The sequence below is a fragment of the Silene latifolia genome, chromosome 1 (genome assembly GCF_048544455.1).
Source record: "Silene latifolia isolate original U9 population chromosome 1, ASM4854445v1, whole genome shotgun sequence".
Lineage (NCBI taxonomy): Eukaryota > Viridiplantae > Streptophyta > Magnoliopsida > Caryophyllales > Caryophyllaceae > Silene > Silene latifolia.
In genome coordinates this window covers 178,306,560-178,326,768 of record NC_133526.1, presented here as the reverse complement: position 1 = coordinate 178,326,768, position 20,209 = coordinate 178,306,560, and the positions used below count along the sequence as shown (strand labels likewise).

Below are 20,209 nucleotides of genomic sequence, written 5' to 3'. Positions count from 1 at the left end.
TAAATTGGTCGATGATGGCGGTATTGTTGCCACAAATAACAAGATCGTCGACGTAAACAAGGACATGAACCTCGGTGTTGGTTTTGAGCATAGAAAAAAGGCTGTGATCATACGGACATTGCTTAAAACCGTAAGAAATAAGAGCGGAAGCAAGTTTTGCATACCAACATCGAGGGGCTTGACGGAGACCGTATAAAGATTTGCGCAAACGACAAACTTTCCCGTTGGTGGCAGCCGAGAACCCAGGGGGTGGTTTCATGTACACCTCTTCGGATAGGTCACCATGAAGGAAAGCATTGTGGACATCCATTTGATGAAGGGACCATTTCTTAGCGGCGGCTATGGCAAACGGACCGTGACTATTTTAACTGTCGGAGCAAAAGCTTCATTATAGTCAATGCCTTCAACTTGCTTATTGCCCATGACGACTAATCGAGCCTTATAGCGTTCGATAGTACCATCCGTGTTGTACTTTATTTTATACACCCACTTGGAGCCAATTGCCTTCTTTCTTTTGAGGAAGCGGTTCGAGTGTCCATGTATTGTTCTTCTCAAGAGCACTAATTTCGAGTCGCATAGCCTCTTGCCATTCCGGAACCTGCATAGCTTCATTAAAATGTCTAGGCTCGTAATTTTTGGTCACGGCCGATAAGAAAAGTTTATGGTTAGTGGAAAATTTAGCATAGTTAATAAAATGAGAAATAGGAAAAGGAGTATCTGACGATGTTGAAGGAGCCTGTGAGGTTGATGAGGGGTGTGTTTTGGTGACAAAATCTTTGTAACGGGAGTTAGGAAATTTAGGGCGATAACCGCGACCCATATTTGTCGGGTCAGAGGTGTTGTTATTGGGCTGGGCAGGGACTGGTTCATCGAGATCAGTAGTGTCGGTATTGGTGGAAGAAAGGTCTGGTATATCCGACGCAGACGAGCTATTATTGGTTTGAGCAGTGGCTGTTTTGTCAGTCCCTGTGGTGTTGGTCTCAGCGTGAGTGTTGGTCCCTGGGGTATTGGGCATGGATGTGTCAGGAGTTTGGGAATTAATTAGAGCGAGCTCGTCGATCGGAGTAAGAGTGTCATTCAAAAACGAATTAGGGTCATCGCTGTTATGATAATGGAAAGATTGGTAAGGAAATTTATTTTCAATAAACAACGACGTCACGAGACTCAAAGTAAGACCCGGTATCAAGGTCATAAAGACGCCATCCCTTTTTGCCGAATGGATAGCCTATGAAAAGGCATTTGCGGCTCTGAGGGGCAAACTTATCGCGTGAGCGATTCATAGTTCGAGCGTAACATAGACACCCAAAGATGCGAATGTTTTCCATGGATGGGGATTTATTAAAAAGTTTTTCGTATGGAGTTTTACCATGAAGGAGTTTTGTGGGGGTGCGGTTTATTAAATGAACCGCGGCTAAAACACACTCTCCCCAAAAAAATATGGGTAGACTTGCTTGAAATAATAAGGCGCGAGCGACATTAAAAATATGGCGATGCTTACGTTCGACCCGACCATTTTGTTGAGGTGTGTCAACGTTGGAACTTTGAAAAATAATGCCATTAGTAGTGAAAAAATTGTGGAGACATGTAAACTCGGTACCATTATCACTACGTAAAATCTTAATTTTCTTTTGAAATTGGCGCTCAATCATGGCGAAAAAATTGAGTAAGGTTTGTTGTGTGTCACTTTTACGTTTCAAGAGATAGACCCATGTGGAACGGGAAAAATCATCAACGATAGTTAAAAAATATTGCGAACCACAAGAGCCATTTGGGGAGTACTTACCCCATAAATCACAATGAATAAGGTCGAAAGGTGCACTAGCATTGTTTGAACTTAAACAAAAAGGTTCACGAGTTTGTTTTGCTCGAAGGCAAATATCACAAGTTTTGCTTAAAAAATGAGAATTAGTACGAGAGTTTTTATTAATAAACGGTAAAAAATGGGAAATTTTTGTTGAGGGGTGCCCCAACCTTCTATGCCAAAGCTCTATCGTATTATCAAGGCTCACAGAATAGGCTTTGACATCGTCCGTCTGAACACCCTTTAAATAGTACAGCCCCTCACGTTGCTCACATGCTCCAATCAGCATCCTCGAGGAACAGTCCTGAATAAGGCAAAGTTTTTGATAAAATTGTATAGTTAGAGATTCATCAAGAAGTAAACTTGAGACAGAAATAAGATGACATTGTAAATTAGGTGCATATAACACATCCTTTAAAATAAGACGAGAAGAAAGGATAATATCACCACACTTCGTAGCCTGCGTGAGATCTCCATTTGGTAAGCCAACAGATAAAGGACTAATTTGACGAATATTAGAAAAATTTGAGAGGCATCCCGACATGTGACGAGATGCCCCCGTGTCAACTATCCAAGAAGAGAGAGGAGTATTACCATTCAGACGGTCACTCGAAGCGGTCTTGTGTGATTCCCATAAGTTTCTGAGTTCCACCAACTCGGTTGGTGTTAAATTATTGATATCGAAACCAGCGTTCCCAGACTGTCCCAATGATGATGAAGGCTACCCTCCAACCATGTGAGCGCGAGGTTGTGTGCTGGATGCATTAAAGCGCCTCTCCCTGCCTCAGTCAGATTTGACAACCACCGGGTTGTTGGGGTCACTGGTATCAACCTGTATCAGTTCCCGTGGTCTGTCCCCCCACCATTCCGGAAAAAGTCCGGTGACACGAAAACATACTTTGTAGGTGTGGCCAAAGCGGTTACAAGCAATACAATGAGTTTTGACAGTGTTGGGAGCCGAGGAGGCAGTACGATGGGTCCCCTGACTCCGAGGTCCCTGGTTAATTCTGGCAGCGAAGGCCATTGGTTCGGGTTTGGTTTCAACCCGTGGAATAGATAAATTAAGGACTCCTTCCTCCTGTAAAAGACAATTATAAGCAAAATTTAAATTGGGAAGAGGATTAGTACCGAGTATTTGAGATCGAGCATTGTCGAAGCGGTCATCGAGGCCAATTAAAAAATCCCTGACCCGTTTCTTCTCTCTACGAGCATCCATAACTGTCACCCAATCACAGTGACACGGGTTACATGAGCAAGATGGAAGTGGGTCGTTTTCAAGAATTTCGTCCCAGAGAGTTGTGATGCGGCCATAATGCGCCATTAATGATTCTGAGGGACCCTGACAACACGCGATTAGTTCGGCTTGCAATCGATACACCCGCGCGTCATTGTTTTGACAGAACCGGTTTTTGATATTCTCCCAAACCTGCTTTGCTTCAGGTCGGAGGGAGACTTGTTTGCGAATGTCGGACTCCAGGGCATTATATATCCATAGAGTTACCAATGCATTAGCAGACCGCCATGATTCAATATTTGATGCCGAATCAGGCGGTTTTCTAAACGAGCCATCAATGTATCCCAACTTTCCCTTCGCGAGAAGAGCAAGTTTAAAGGATTGAGACCATTCGTCGTAATTTGTGCCGTTAAAGGCGACTTGGGTGATTTTGCTGCCGGTATTTTCGACATGGATGAGATTGTATGAGGTTTCGGTTTTCGAATCTTGAAGTTTTTCTGTGTTGTTTGTCATGATGGAGAAGACCGCGTTTGCTTTTCTTTTTTTTTGAATGAAAAAAAAAATAACAGAAGAAACAGGGTGAATAATTGCTCTTTAGAGAATTATTAACAGCTCTATTGGAGCATGGAAGTAGGGTGGTTTATTAGCCGTGAAGTGTAACTAATTCGATCAAATATTAACCTTCCTTTGAGTCGATTATTAATTTCGTGAATTGCCTATCCTTATTCATATCAATTCAATACATTGGTCTATTAGGTTTTATTAAGAAATTGCATTGCACAAATGGCCTACTTATACAAGACCATAAGTATCATAATCTATCGAGTTTCCACGACAATTAAATTATTCGGAACAACTAAATGAAGAATTCCAAGTAATATGTCCAGTAGTTGCAACAGCAAGAAGGGGATGGCGCTTATGAATGATTATGCCATTCCTCTCAGTCATATCTAAACTCTCAGGTTCGGCCTCCGCGGGCAGCTTCCAGTCGAATGCCTTAACTAGGGTCGCCAACACAAGCTCCATACTTACAGTAGCAAATGATACCCCTGGGCAGCTCCTCCTGCCCGCTCCAAACGGTATGAACTTAAAATCCTGTCCTCTGAAGTCCATCGGGTCCATCACGAACCTCTTTGGGTCAAACTTATTCGGGTCATTCCAAGAGACCGGGTCTCTATGAATTGCCCAAGCATTGACAATGACTTGTGTCCTTGCCTCAATGTCATACCCATGTATGTTCACATCTTGGGTTGATTCTCGAAACACTAGTAGTGGGTCTGGAGGGTGTAGCCTAAGTGTCTCCTTGATCACTGCTTTCAAGTACTTCATTTCCGCCAAGTCGTGCTCGTTTATGTCTTGTTTGCCTTTTGTGATGTTTCTAACCTCTTCTTGGAGTTGTTTAAGGATGTTGGGGTGTCTTAGCACCTCTGACATTGCCCATTCTATTGCAGTGTATGATGTGTCTGTCCCTCCTGAAAACATGTCCTGCATTATTCATGAAGTATAAATTTAGAATGATGCAAACCCGGGATTAATTTGGACAAATCATACAAACCCGAGATTAGTTTGGGCAGATTCGATAAATCCGAGTATTATTCATCTACACACTCCATAGAAATCCTTGTTTCAATGTTATACTCAAATTATGAATCAACAATATGCACCAACAATCAAGTTCGAACCCTGAAATGCTGCAGTGTTAAAACTCATGAGCGAGAGCTTTAGTGGGGCCTAGTGGTCCTACCCGGTTTGAATCCGGACTAAACCGGATGGTATACACCAGAAAACAATCATAAACAACAATCTTAATCAACAAAACAAAATAAACAAGAAATTATCAACATGTAATTACCAAAATTAGAGCCTTTATACTTTCTCTATCAATAGCAAAACCGTTAGCTCCGTTTCTCTGAAATTCAAGCAAGACATCCACAAAGTCCTTCTGTTCTACACCTTTATCGACATAATCACCATTTTCGTGTCTAGCTACATGTTCTTCAACAATTCCTTCAAGAAAATCATCGAAGTCTTTCCCGATTTTCTCCACCTTTTTCCTCGCGCCACTCACATTATCGAACCAACTAAGCCAAGGTATAAAATCTCCTACACTCATTGTCCCTAAAGCTTCTTGAAAAGCCTTGACTAACTCATCGAAATTCCTACCATTATCGTCTCCACAATACTTCCTCCCAAACGCGGCCCTACAAATAACATCGTTAGTAAAATCCATAATAATCTCACTTAAGTTAACCACTCCACCATTAGCTTCCTTAATCTTCCCAACCATAATCTCCATTTCTTCTTCCCTTATAGACCCAAAAGATCTTACTTTCGCGCTACTCAATAGCCGAATCATACATAGGCTTTTCATTTGCCTCCAATACTCTCCATAATCACTAAAGGCCACATCTCTACCATCGTAACAAAGCTTTCTTACAGTCACTGACTTAGGCCTATTTGAGAAGATTATGTCATGGGTTTTCATGATTTGTCGCGCTACATTAGCTGAGGAGACGACAAGGGTAGGCTTGTTCCCTAGCTTAAGCAACATTAACTCACCATATTTGTTAGACATTGACTCAAGTGATCGATATGGCGACTTTCCTAGTTGGTGAAGGTTCCCTAGAATAGGCAACCTCGGTGGTGAAGGTGGTGGGTTTTTGACGGGTTTTGAGTCGCATTTTTTCCTCCATTTATTATAGACTATCAACAAAATAACAAGAATTAGTACAACAAATAAACACATGTTTCTAAACATAAGGGTGAGTTTTTCGGGTAACAATTGAGTGCAAATTTATTGGGAGAAAAATGTACAGATGTATAACATGCACTACAATATGTCGTTGTAATGCCGAAATTTGGACAAATGATTGGTGTATATAGACCATAGTTGTGAGGTATTTTATCCGTTTTGATGCCGGTGTATAATGTCCTGGTTGAGAAGGAAGGTGGAAGTTGTCTACAATCACTTAGTTTTGCAGTACTACTGTATATGTGCGTGTCTGAATTCTGAAATGTCTGATCCCTTTGATGTCCATTACATTGAGGGTGCCCTGTTTGTTTGGAAATGTTCTTTTGAGTTGTGAAAAGCCAGCTGCAGGAACTGAGATACGGAGTATCATTCAATTAATGGAACAAATTTACGTACTCCGTTATTTGCACGAATAATTACGTAAGTACGGTTCCGGGTTTTGTTATTAATCGCGCAAAGCTAAGTGGGTTATTTATTTTGCAGGATGTCAGCTAACTTAGCTTTCATGGTTTATATGTTTCACTCACAATTACTCCATCTGTTCCGGTCAATTGTTGTCTTTTGGTTTTGGCACAAAAACCAAGGAAAGAAGAAGGGACCAATTACAAAATGACAAGTGGAACAAATTGTGTGTGAATGATTAAATTAGTCATCAAATTCATTCTTAAAATAGAAAGGACAACAATTCACTGAGACACCCCAATATGGAAAAGGACAACAAATAACCGGGACGGAGGGAGTAGATTATTTTGTGAAATCGGTGGCAAAAATAGGATCCGATATTCCGACCGTACTTGTTTGCCTTCAAACGGGTTGTATTCAGTGGTTAAAACAAACAACAAACTAAAAAAACAGTGAGTCGGTGACCCTTTTTAATCATATATCGTAGGCTAGCCCTGGTCAAACATTTGGGCCGACTCGGGCCGCCCGGCACCATGGGTCAATATATACCCGTGTAACTCTTCGCTAGCCCGGCCGACCCGTTGATAACTAGGGCCGGGTTTGGGCCGAACAAATCCAACCTGGTCCTGTTGTAGACCCTCCCAGCATGCCCTCAACGGCTCAATCTGCCCCTATGGTGATATAATCTCCTATCTATTAAAAGAATAGGCGTCCTGAAAAATTTTCCCACCAAAGTACATTAACTCAAATATGAAAATAAATATTGATATTACTTGAAAATAATTTTGAACCAGATGACTCAGCTTGTCCAGGCCCGTCCCTCAACCCAGACCAGCCAGTTTTGAGTCCACCTCCATCAGGCGCGACCCGGCCCGTGTCGACCTGACCTCTAAACCAGGTCGATTCCGGGTAAACCAAGGTTGGCCCGCCCCGAAACTACCCCTATTGTGGAATGCCTTGCAGATTTCAACTAGTCATGAGAGGTGGTATTCATGACCTGAGTTCAAATTCCTTCGGCATCAAAATCGGATTTGTGTCTCCTTTATAAAATAAAATAAAATTATAGGAACCAATGTTTAACTTATTTTCACTTTTTCCACGTACTAAAGATGGTAGTTGCGAATTTTATCAAAAGAAAAAAATCGGACTTGCGACTCCTTTGCACAATATTTTTGTTACTTGACACCGTCTTCTTATGAAGCACAAAATTTCAATTGAGACCGTTCGGTTACATATAATGACATTTGGAATTTCAGCATTTATCTCGTATTTTGCAGTTATATTGGAGATGCAAGCACAAAATATTTTTATCTCGTATATCTGCCCATCAACTGTTTGATGATATGCCAAAAAGAACTGCTGAACTGCTATACAGTTGTGCATCTTTCTACTTTGTTTCATGGAACAAAAATTGTTTATGTAACAAAAGGGTGAACTTGGATAATTGATCGAATAGCGTGAGATTTTGACCCCTATTGAGCATGTGAGAAGACAGTGTCAACCAATGATTTATGCCTTAATAAAGCGGAATGACCCGTTTGTCAGGTCTAGTAACAAGTCAGCAACGACCATTGCACTTTACTTAACAAGTCATCGGATTGGAGATTAATCAGAGAGTAAAATGGTCTTAAACTTGCATTCTGTATGTTGTAAGGTAATTTCCGGGATAATTGAGGCGAATCTGAATAAAGGTTTTCTTTGTTATTTATGGAGTACAAGGGAGTTTGTATATACACACACGGCGTTGCAACTACAATACAAAGCGTTCGTCCAATAATCTTGCTACTGGAATCTGAAATGCTTCTTGACAGTTCAGGCAGTATCCCATTGGAATCGCGCCTTATTTTAGAATTCTTAATGACAAATGCCTCTACTGGCAAGTATAGGACGTAGCAGTAGCAAGAAGCGGGTTTTTCATACGGATAGTAAGACCAGTACCTTCAGACATGTCCAGTGTCTCACTCGGGGCTCCCTCCGGCAATGACCAATTGAACTTGCACACAAGATTAGCCAGTACGAGTTCATTGTTGGTCATCGCAAATGTTATTCCTGGGCATATCCTTCTACCACCTCCAAATGGAATCAATTCAAAGTCTTGCCCCTTAAAATCAACTGAGGAGTCCAAGAACCTCTCTGGACGGAACACCTCTGGTTCCTCCCATATATCCGGGTCTCTCTGAATTGCCCAAGCATTGATAATGACCATTGTTTTGGAGGCGATGTCATAGCCGTTTATCTTCAGGTCTTGTGTTGATTCGCGAGGAACTAGTAGAGGGATTGGTGGGTGTAGTCGTAGAGTTTCCTTGATCACAGCTTTCAGGTACTTCATGTTTTCTAGAGAATCTTCTGTTACGAATTCGTTGCCTTTGCTGATTCCTCTTACCTCTTTTTGTAGTTGGTCCATAACTCTTGGATTTTTTAAGAGCTCTGCCATTGCCCATTCCAGTACTGTCGCCGTTGTGTGTGTTCCAGCCGCAAAGGCGTCCTGCATCAAACATCAAAATTGTTCAAATGACAATATCCTACTTCAGGTAAACATCTGATAAATATTATGTGCTTTATATCCATCTTTCTGCACTCATCAGCTCTATGTTATGTTGCTTCGACATTTTACACTGCCTACGTATTGTGTGTCGTCTGTCGACATGACACAACACGAAATTTTGACACTTCATTTTGGACATAAAACATGAATATCCTAAGAAACTGTCGTCTGCTCGTCTTGACAGTCCAATATGCCCTCACGTCCGACACTTGAAGGCTTCAAGCCGAGTCTGAGTAACAGAAGGATAACTTTTCGCACTTACCACTATCAAAGCTTTGATGCTCTCTTTTTCGATAGGAAACCCGAGTAACCTTTCTCTTTGAACTTCAAGTAAAACATCCACAAAATCCTTAGTATTGTTGTTCTCTTGCATATTTGATCTCTCAGAATGCTCCTTAACTATCCCTTCAATCAACGTATCGAATTTACGAAAAGCTTCATCCATCCTTCTATTCAAACCATTCAACTTATTAATCCAACCCATCCAAGGTATATAATCTTCAACATTAAACACTCCAAGAAGCTCCATAAACTCCTCCAAAAAATCCTGAAAATCCACATTACTGTACTTCCTCCCAAACGCGACCCTGCAAATAACATCATTTGTTAAAGTCGTAAACATTTCGCTTAAATTCACAACCGATGAGGAACATTTTCTAAGACTTTCGACAAAAATCCTGGTTTCCTCCTCTCTAATAACACGTAAATCTCGAACACGTTTGTTGCTAAGAAGTTGAAGAACAAATACACTCTTCATTTGCCTCCAGTACTCTCCATAAGGCGCAGAAGCTAATTCTCGACTGTTATACAGCATCGTATCGTTTATAATCGAGTGTGGTCGATTCGACAGTATGGCATCATGTGTTTTGAGTATCTCTTTAGCTGCATTAGCTGAGGAGACTATAAGTGTAGGCTTCCTGCCTAAGTGGATTAGCATGAGCTCGCCATGTCGGTTCGACAGGGTTTGCAAAGACCAATGAGGGTGCAGGCCAATTTTATGAAGGTGGCCCAAGATTGGTAGCTTGGGTGGAGACGGAGGCGGGTTACGGTTTCGAGTGTGGTTGGAGTAAAACCATTTGTAGAGGAGGAATAAGAAGAGGAACAAGGGGAGGATTGATAGAGGATTCATTGTGAGTAGTTGTTTCTGTAAGTTGAGTAGAAGTGTAGACATTCTCTTTGTTTATGATATGGATGAAAAGGAGGAATACTCATCTACTGATCTACTGATCTGCTGGTTTATTTAGGTGCGTCAAAGTTGATATGTAAGACAATTATCACCACTAAAATAAATTAATTTTCGATAAGTATTTGTCGAGTATTAGAATATAAAATTTGTGACACAAGTCGTAAGATTGGTTTTGTATAAAGCGGTTTTATACAAAGATAGTGTGAATAAGTTATTATAGGAACCTGTTTTAGGCCATGTTCTTTTGGGCTGACTGGAGTTGAGCTGAAGTTAGCTGAGTTGAAATGAGCTGAACTAAAATGAGCTGAAGTAAGCTAATGGAGCTTAATTGAATCGAAATTGATGAGATAATTAGAGCTGAAACAAGCTGAGTTGAGCTGAACTGAGCTGAATTAAGCTGAACTGAACTGAAGTGGGCTGAAGTGAGCTGAATAAAAGTTGAAATTAAGCCGAACAGGCCTTACAATAAGTTTGCTTAAGATCACTTTACACGAAAATTTGGATGTGCTCTTTGAATTTGTAATAAGTTAGACATTACTCGTTTGACCATTTCTTTACATTTGCTTCAAACACAAACACCAAATAAAAGAAAGTGAAGAAATATTATTACATGGGGCATTATTGCAAAAATAGCTTATCTCATCATTAACCTCATTGACAATAACCTTGATTTTTTTTCTTTAATTAGGACTTTAGGAGTCATCCTCAATGTACCGTTCTTAATTTCTTATATATGTGAACTTTCTAAGTCAACGTAGTTGCATAATATTGACAATTCTATTGGTAACAATTTGTATTGTAAGAACAACGAAACGATAGCCCACCTTTTATTTTACCCGGTTTATAAACATCGTCGACGTTTTAGTAACTATCGTTGACGTTTTCATTCTAAAAGACAATAATGCCTTTTGCATATTTACGCTCATTTTTCTCTCTAAATAATTTTCTCTCAAATTCTACTAAAAACCAACTATATTTCGATCTCTCATCTGTATTAAACCAATTAAAAAATGTTAGAAATTAACGCACATCGACTAAAAAATTTAAATAATTTTAAAAAATCAGCAAATAAACGTATTAAACACGGTTTTAATAAAAATGAACTAGCCAGCCATGGACTAAATGTTGAGATTCAACAATCGACCACGGACCAAACATGGAGACTCATCGTTAGACCATGGACGGATGTTGAATCCCAACGTGTAACCATGGGATAACGTCGGAATTCAACGTGTAACTATGGTCCAAACGTGGGAATCCAACGTTTGGCCATGGAAAACCCTTTTTTTTATAAAAAAACAAAAACGTTCACCATGGCCAAACGTTGGGTTCCCACGTTTAGACCATGCCAACGTTGGGTTCCCACGTTTGGTCTATGGCTGAACGTTGGGTCTCAACGTTTGGTCCATGGCTGAACCTTGGGTGCACAAATTTCAGATTTACGCAGAAAAATCACAATGTTTTCTATTACTAAGTCAATACGTGACGTAAATCAATTATCGAATAGATTTAACGGTGCGCAAAAAAAATAAAAATTAACCAAATAATGAAGCGATTAAGTTGTTTAAGTACCGGTGATTCGGGATCCGTCATGTTAATTAATCTTGTTAATTGTTGTTGGTGGTTTTTTTTTTTTTTAATTTAGTTGATTTTTACTACAATTTGAGAGAAAATTTTTTAGAGAGAGAAAGTAGTGTGTGAGTGCAAGGGTAATTATCGTCTTTTTTTTTTAAAAGCGTTGTCGATGAAAATCAGCCCTCTTATTTTATGGAATTAGTATGTGGAATGTTGGCTTTATAAAGTCGTCTGAATAGAAATAATTGAGTAAAAATGTGGCCTTTAGTTAAAGGAGGGATTTAAAAGGATTTGGTGAGCACCAATTTTCATTAAAGATGAACACTTATTTTCACAAATTGGAGACGGAATATTATCTGTTTCCAGTGGGAGTAAACCAAAATAAAGGCATATAATTATCTCAGGAAATTACAAGTTGAGTGATTTAAAAATCCGAAGAATGAAATTTTTATTGCTCATCTACTAAATAAGTTAGACTTATAGCTCATGAAGACTAATTTTTTTTTTTTTTATCTTTCCTCTCCTTCCCCTCTCGGACCTCATTTTCATTTTTATCCAAACAATAGAAAAACCTTTCACCGAAATTTTAGAGGATTAGCTTAGCCTGAGCTTGATCGAACTCGAACAGGTTTTGCCCAATTTAATGTGACCCGATTTGTGAAATAATTTCCTGCTATCATAACACTACATCACTTTTGCTACTTCTCACAAAATAAATGAAAATTATAGACTCAAACAAAAAAAAACTATACGAACAAAACATAATCTTAAAAAAAAAAACTTCATTTTCATTCGTTAGAATGTACGCTGTATGGACTTAGTGTTGGACAAAACGAGAACACCACACAAAATTAGTGGGGTTGGGTTGAGGATTAATGACCAATTAGGTAAGTGGGTCGACACGAGCACTACACAAGATTTAATTGGGTCAGGTTTGGGTTGAACTCTCTAAACACGAACTCGACAGAAATGACCTACTTATTAAATTTATCTTATTTTTTCTTGATTTTTTATCACATAAATATATTTAAACTTTCCAAATATAGACATGATGACACGAAAACATGGCATAAACCCGACATGAGATTAACGGGTTAGGTTAAGGCTTAATGACTCATTGATGTAAATGGGTCAACACGAATACGACACAATATTTAATTAGGTCGAGTTTGGATTAATGAGGTTCACAACTCATTTACATGTGACACGAACACAAAGTCGACACGGCCTAATATGTTTGGACACTTGATTGAATATTGTCCAAATTTATCCTTAACGAGAAGCCCAATCGTTAGTCCACTTTTGTTTTCTTAAAAGATGCCTCTAGGCCCAAGATTTGTGAACGGGTAAAGGGATAGCCCAATTCATCTCGTAAAAGATCCATTACCGAAACTAGGGATGCTTCTTACCATAGTTTTGTTCCTAAACCCCCACACCTAACCATGGTCGGCATAACTTAATGGATATCCCAATATTCCTCAGCTGATGCCAACAAAGTATTCCTCATTATCGCAATTTTTTTGTTTAAGACCAATATATTTGTATCGGTCTCAACTCTTCAGACCTTGAAAGAGGCTTAGAGCATCTACAATGGTAAGTTAGTTGTCACTACTAGCTTACCTTTGCTACATCATTTTCTTAAGCTACAACCATTTTAAGCTAGAATTTACTCCAATGGTTTAGGCTCTGTTTGGTAAACAGCGGATTAATATTGGCAGAAGCAGATTGTGAAAGCAGATTATGGCGTTGTTTGGTAAACGGCATATTGACCAATTTTTAACATATTCAAGGGTTTTAGCATGTTTGACCAATCAACATGCTAATTTTAGTGTTTGGTAAACAGCATATTGAAACAGCATATTTGGGGTCAATATGTTGTTTTACAATATGCTGCTTACCCTAGCATATTGGTTAGCATATTGTAAAATAGGAAATTTTTCTCCATTTTACAAATAAAACTAACAATCTACTAATCGTAATCTGCCAATTATCAAACACTTAAATTAATTCTGCTAATTATAATATGCTAGTCAAACCTTCTGATAAAATCTGTCATTTATAATCTGCTTTTGCAATCTGCTTATGCTGAAATTAATCCGCTGTTTACCAAACAGGGCCTATAATTAGCAGATTTTGTTGACAGGTTTGACTAATCTATTCGATTAGCAGATTCTGTTAAAGGTGTTTGGTAAGTAGCAGATTTAAATTAGCAGATTATCTCAATCTTTTCCTGAGGATAAAAATGTGAATTTATTTTTTTCCCAATCTACTCTTAGAATATGCTGGGGGCGCGGCATATTGTAAAATAGTAGATTCGGCCCCAATCTACTATCCCAATATGTTGTTTACCAAACACCCCAAATAGTATATTGCGGTCAAATATGCTAGAAGTCTCAAATATGCTATTTTTTTGTCAATCCGCTGTTTACCAAACACCCCCGCCAACTTATTACTAGCTTAATTGGACCCACTTAATATACTCCTCTATTTATTTATTCAATTTCCAAATTTCCAAGAAAAAAAAAAACTTTATTAATAGAATCACTATTTTCATATTGGTTAAATTACACTTGTGGGTCCATTTAAACAAGTAGCTTCATGAAGCTACTAGCTTAAAAAATTTTGGGCAAAGTTAGTCTATATGGCCAACTCCAATGGTTAAGCTACTAGCTTGGAATTTTATGAAATTGCAAGCAAGTCCCTAAGCCAAACCATTGGAGATGTTCTTAGTAGATGTCATATCACATAATTAATTGTCTAGAAAATATCAAAAAATTAATCATTATTAGTATCATGTGATAATATTTAGATTCGTTTTATCTAAAACGAATAATCCGTGTTAATCAAAACTTGCTCATCATTATACCCAGTAGTTTAATTTATGAAGTAATTTTACTTATAATTGATGGATGATTATGGTCTATGGACCATTATCTCCAAAACAAAATGTTGGTTTATATAAGTACCAAAAAAAAATTATGAAAAATGCACGTTGTACCTTTGAGATTTGATATTTTGCCTAAACTACCCAATTTTTTTATCCGAAAATTTTAAGAGGTCATAGCTCGTGGTTACGTGCTCGGAAAGTGACGTTTTTTTTTTCCAAATTGCTCACCTTTCCGAGAACTACTACTTGAAAAAAAATTATTGAGTTTGGAATTCGTGACCAAGAGATATGGTCACTCAAAGTTTGTTCTGTCAAAAAAACTTTGACTTACAATAACTCCTAACCACGGAGGTCCAAATACAGCTATTTTTTTTAAATCGTATTTCTCGAAAAGATGATTAATTTGAAAAAAAAAAAAATTATCCAAATACAACCATGGGAGTTTGAATCTTAGACTAAGTTTATTGGGGGTATGAAGGAAAGTCTCAGCTTGAGACTTGCACGCTTTATTAAGAGTTGAGGGATAAAGTAGTGGGTATCATATGAGAGTCTCAACGTATGTCTTTGGTTTTGAAGACTCTACTTGAGACTCACAAATAATAACTTTGTATTATTTTAAGTTATTATTTTATTAATATAAATTGTAGGATTTTTTGATATAATATATATATATATATATATATATATATATATATATATATATATATATATATATATATATATATATATATATATATATATATAGGTTGGGATCCCATGAGAACCCCCTTCCCATGAGAACCATGAGAACCACTGCTGACCATCCGATGAAGACTATCTACGGCTAAGATCAACGCGCGCAAAATTAATTAGCTTGCCTTTCTTATTACAAAAACCACTGTTTAATGTCAAAAACGCCCAAATTTCATAACCCTGTCACTGCAATTACAAATCCACCCAAAAAACAACACAAATTTTCTTCGTAATCGAAAAACAAGGATGATCAAACCAATTGCATAGAAGATTATCAAAGTAATTGACAGCAAGTAATCGATTATATCCAGGTAAACAACTAATTAAACTTGTTCGATTTTTTTTTTGTGGATTGAATTGTTATTTGATTAAAGAATTGTACGGATTGATTATTTGTTAGCTTAGATTCATGAATTGGTTAAATGAATTGGTGTTTGATTGATGAAATTGTACGGATTCAGTAATTGTTATCTTAAATTCATGAGATTAGAGTTGATATTGTGTGGATTTTTTCATAAATTCATAAAGAGATATTTGATTGATTGTGTGGATATTTTCTGAACAAATTTTATAAGATCAGAGTTGGAAGATTAGTTATTAGAGATGATGTGTATTATAGAAGTTGTTCAGAAAATATATACCATAGGTTCAGAAAATATATACCATAGGGTCAAAGAAATTTGTATTGTAGGTTGAGAAAATTTGTACTGGGTTGGGTGTGAGATACTCCATGTAATTTGTACTTCTTTGTAGTGTTCAGCAAATAAATACCATAGGTTCAGGAAATTTGTATTGTAGGTTCAGAAAATTTGTACTGGGTTTGGTGTGAGATACTCCACGTAATATGTACTTGTAACTACTTTATAGTGGACCTCATGTAGTGAAACAATGTACCCAGTTGAGTTCAATGTTGTATGGTATTTTTTCTAATTTGGTTTTGGCAAATTACTGGTAATTTTATAAAATAACAAAACATTTATAGTAAATGTGCAGAACTTATATATCATAGATTCAGAAAACGTTTGATTGATTGTAACAATGGGTGTGTACTAATATTTTCAATTTCCAGTTGTGCAGATTAAATGGAAGCAAATGATGAAGTTAGTACAGCGATTTCGACATTATTGTCTACACCAATTTGTACTATTCTACCAGAACAACCTGAGGAGTACTTTCCACCATGTGTAGATGAGAAGAAGCCTAAATTAGGAGATTTATACAATACCATAGAAGAAGGAGTTCAGTTTTACAAAGACTATGCAAAACATTGTGGCTTTCAGACTAGATTGGGTACAACAAAAAGGAAAAAGGAAATCTTTGAAGTATTTACGTTGAGGAGAGTGTTATGCAACAAGGTCGGAACAAGGGAGGAGAGTAAAGATAAAAAAAACAGATCGTGTGCGGTTGATTACTCGTATTGAATGTGAAGCTATGGTACAATTTTCGCTGCAAGTAGATGGAAAGTATAAGGTTACTGGATTCCATGAAGGACCCAACCATATTCTAGCATCACCATCATCAATGTTGTTTATGAAGGAAAACAGAAAATGACATCGATTCGAAGACCTTTGTTGTAAAAGCGGACGGTTAAAGATGGGGCTAGTAAAAGCATTTAGAGGTTGGAAAGAGTTGTCGGGAGGTTATAGTAATGTTGGTGCTACCGAGACTGATTTCAAGAACTTTGTGAGAGATATGAAACAGTACATTGGTTTGTCTGATGCACAAATGGTGGTAGATAATTTTTCTCAAAAAAAGGGACGTGTAGCACGTTTTATTTTGACTTGAAGTTGATGAAAAAAAATGCTGTCCATGCCGAGTACATTTTTGAGCGGACACCATATCTAGGAAAAACTATGCTTTATTTGGTGACATGCTTTCCATCGACTCCACATTTCGTACAAATAAGTACGACATGGTTTTTGTACCATTCTATCGCTTGTTGATCAACATAAAAGGTGTGTAACAAGAGGAGCGGGGCTACTATCACACGAGAGCATTGAAGCATATACATGGCTTTTCAAAGCATTTCTTGACGCAATGGGGTTGTGCACCTAAAGCAATTATAACGATCAATGTCCTTCTATGAAACCAAAGAATTGAAGAAGTATTTCCAGATACATCTCACAGGTTATGCATGTGGCATATTATGAAGAAACTTCGTGAAAAAGTTGATGCGTATTTATGGCAAGACGAGGATTTCAAGAAGCGTTTAAATGCATGTGTTTGGAACAATCATTGTGAACCTGATGAATTTGAAGAAGCTTGGGCTAATATCATGATTGATTATGATTTGGTAGACCATCCTTGGTTTTCGTCTCTCTACGAAATTAAAGAAGATTGGGTTCCTGCATATTTAGAGAAATATTTATGGCGGGTATTATGAGGGTGACATCAAGATCAGAGAGTGAAAATAGTTTCTTCGATCGTTTTCTTATACCTCATGCGACTCTTGTTGAATTCTGGATGTCTTTTGAGAGTGCAATGGATGCACAACGCCACAAACAATCAAAACTGAACTCGGAAAATAAACACTCAACATCTCCACTGAAAACTCTAGTTCAGTTAGAAAAACACGCTTCAGAAATTTACACGCATGCAACTTTTAAGGATTTCCTGAATGAGTTATGTGCAGCAGTGTACAATTGTGGCATGGTGGACGTACATGTTACGGACGGCACCGAGGTATATATTATCAACGACATAGAGCGAGAAAGAAAGACGTGGGAAGTTGCATTTACAGCAAGTAGAGAAGAAATCACTTGTAGTTGTTGTTTGTATCAACGAATGGGTATGCTATGTAAGCATGTCATATGGGTCTTAAAGCATAAGAACATAAGAAGGATTCCAGACAAATATATTCTTAATAGATGGCCGAAGAATACATTGATGAAGCCCGTCTTTGATAAGCATGGCAATAAAATAGAGGATGTTGGGAAATCAGACAACAAAAAAAGAATGACAAATGAGCTTTGGGAAGAAATGTATTCTTGTGTCAGCCTTGCAGAAGAAAATGAGAAAGACATACAAATGTTAATAGATACACTTAGGGAAGTCAAAATGGAAATAAAGCAACATCGAAGCAACGAGCCACCCATCCTCAACACGATATCGGAAATGGAAAGGTATGTTGGGTGCAGCATTCCTAAAGAGATAAACATCCAAGTTCCACAAAAATCACGTAATAAGGGGAGTGGTAAGCGAATTCAGTCAAGTGTTCTAAAAGCGCTCAAGAAAAGCGGGAAAAAACAAAGAGTATGCCAAACTTGTGGGAAAAAAGGTCACAACTCAAGAACATGTTCTAAAAAGGTTGAAGAATCAGATTCACAGTATAAAGATTCAGATGATGAAGATTGATTGTCAATGGCCGAACAAGAGTTCTAAAAGCTTTGGATAATTTTAATTGATGTTCTACAGGTGATTTATGACTCTAAATTGCTTTTAATCTTATATATTACATGTATAGTTTCATTCTCCAAAGCCACATTACACGTTATTATATATACATGAAAGGTTCAGAACTTATGTATGAAAGGTTCAGAAAATTTGTGCTACAGGTTCAGAATACCCCACGTTCATTCTAACAAATGATCGCAATACAATTCAGTATACCATATACGTATACTGTTTAATGTGTGATAGTCTTTATTGTGCTTTTCTGTATTCGTTTGCTTTGTTTTCAGAAATCTCGTATTTGGTTGCCTCACTTCCCCAGAATGTCTCTTATTTGGCTGCCTTGTTAAATCCAACACCAAATGCTTGAGAAAACAAAGAAATTGGTCCAACAAAAGAAATTTTCAGATACCAAACGAAAACAAAGAAATTGGTCCAACACCAAATGCTTGATAAATTTTCTGAAAAATCACAGAACATGATTACATGGTTGTGGCCACCTTTCACATAGTGTATACAGCAGTACAATACCATAGGGTATTCGATAACAAGTGCTAACAAAAGATACTAAATTCATATGGTGCCTAAACTAGGGATTATGCTTCATTAGAATCATCAACACATTTTTCACCATCTTTCTCGGCTCCTTGAACCTGGAGTCCTTGAACCTGGTTCTGATGGTGTTTTGCTCGAAGAAGAACTTCTGTAGACAATTCGTTCCCATAAAAAAGAAGCAAAGTCGAAACGTATTTGTCTCTCAGCTTGGAAAGTGTTGCAACCTATATGTATAGAATAGCTTGAATAAAACTATTTTCAATAATTGAAATAATCAGTCAACAAAATATAAGCAAAACTAAATAAATGAACCCTTACGTCATTCTTTTTAAGACCACATTTCCATTTTGGATCACCCATGAACGTTTCCATATGTCTCATGGTAAACACTCCCACTACTACAGATACAGGCTATAACAACGGGTAAAAACCGTTGTAAAAACAAAAAGCGGACGTTGTTAAAGCGGCCGTTGTAAAAGGTATTTACAACGGTTAGGTTATTTACCTAAACCGTTGTCGAAAGTATTAACCACGATTAAAAACCGTTGTTGTTGCGTGTAAGCCGTTGTGGAAAGTGTTTCAAAAATTTGGTGCGAATAATATAACAACGGTTGTCATATGTATAACCGTTGTTGTAACTTTCCCTCCAAAATTGAAATTTGTAGTAACAACGGGTATATGCTACATACCCGTTGTTGAAATTTTTAGTAACAACGGTTCTTAGTTTAAAACCCGTTGTTGTAACGTTCCCTCCAAAATTGTGAAGACTTTTAACAACGGTTCTTCGTTTAAAACCTGTTGTTAAATATTATGCGCGGTATTTGTGAAAGGTATTCACAACGGGTTTTATTTTAGTAACCGTTGTTAAAGGTCTTAACAACGGTTTTTTTTTAGTAAACGTTTTTATTACGAACTCCTAATGTTTTTAAAAATTAAATTTGTTTCATGCTATTCAAAACCTGCATATATCAAAGAAAGACCATATACCAAAGACCAAGATAAATCACAAATAAGTTCATCGAACTCAATAGATTCAATTCAACCACAACAAAGAAGATCATATATATATATATATATATATATATATATATATATATATATATATATATATATATATATATATATATATATATATATATATATATATACT

At 37.4% G+C, this 20,209-nt stretch overlaps 3 protein-coding genes across 3 annotated transcripts; 1 reads left to right on the top strand and 2 right to left on the bottom strand.

The window, feature by feature from the left end:
- Positions 1–3,878: 3,878 nt before the first annotated feature.
- On the bottom strand, positions 3,879–5,897 carry LOC141588157 (cytochrome P450 71A22-like). The gene is made up of 2 exons (XM_074409611.1): positions 4,888–5,897; positions 3,879–4,520 (listed from the first exon to the last, which is right to left on the bottom strand). Exons 1-2 carry the CDS (start codon positions 5,791–5,793, stop codon positions 3,879–3,881), a joined length of 1,548 nt encoding a protein of 515 aa, XP_074265712.1. The 5' UTR covers positions 5,794–5,897.
- Positions 5,898–7,871: 1,974 nt separating this feature from the next.
- Positions 7,872–9,957, bottom strand: LOC141613081 (cytochrome P450 736A117-like). Its single transcript, XM_074431836.1, has 2 exons — positions 8,997–9,957; positions 7,872–8,674 (listed from the first exon to the last, which is right to left on the bottom strand). Exons 1-2 carry the CDS (start codon positions 9,903–9,905, stop codon positions 8,060–8,062), a joined length of 1,524 nt encoding a protein of 507 aa, XP_074287937.1. The 5' UTR covers positions 9,906–9,957; the 3' UTR covers positions 7,872–8,059.
- Positions 9,958–17,493: 7,536 nt separating this feature from the next.
- Positions 17,494–18,468, top strand: LOC141588148 (protein FAR1-RELATED SEQUENCE 5-like). Its single transcript, XM_074409605.1, has one exon. It carries the CDS (start codon positions 17,494–17,496, stop codon positions 18,466–18,468), a length of 975 nt encoding a protein of 324 aa, XP_074265706.1.
- Positions 18,469–20,209: the final 1,741 nt, after the last annotated feature.

What these genes read in the sequence shown, in the direction of transcription:
- LOC141588157 (XM_074409611.1), bottom strand. Translation starts at nt 5,793, where the DNA reads ATGTTTAGAAACATGTGTTTATTTGTTGTACTAATTCTTGTTATTTTG. An exon ending in GTATAAAGGCTCTAATTTTG is followed by an intron (nt 4,521 to 4,887) that starts GTAATTACATGT and finishes TGAATAATGCAG; the next exon opens with GACATGTTTTCAGGAGGGAC.
- LOC141588148 (XM_074409605.1), top strand. Translation starts at nt 17,494, where the DNA reads ATGAGGGTGACATCAAGATCAGAGAGTGAAAATAGTTTCTTCGATCGT.
- LOC141613081 (XM_074431836.1), bottom strand. Translation starts at nt 9,905, where the DNA reads ATGTCTACACTTCTACTCAACTTACAGAAACAACTACTCACAATGAAT. An exon ending in GCATCAAAGCTTTGATAGTG is followed by an intron (nt 8,675 to 8,996) that starts GTAAGTGCGAAA and finishes TGTTTGATGCAG; the next exon opens with GACGCCTTTGCGGCTGGAAC.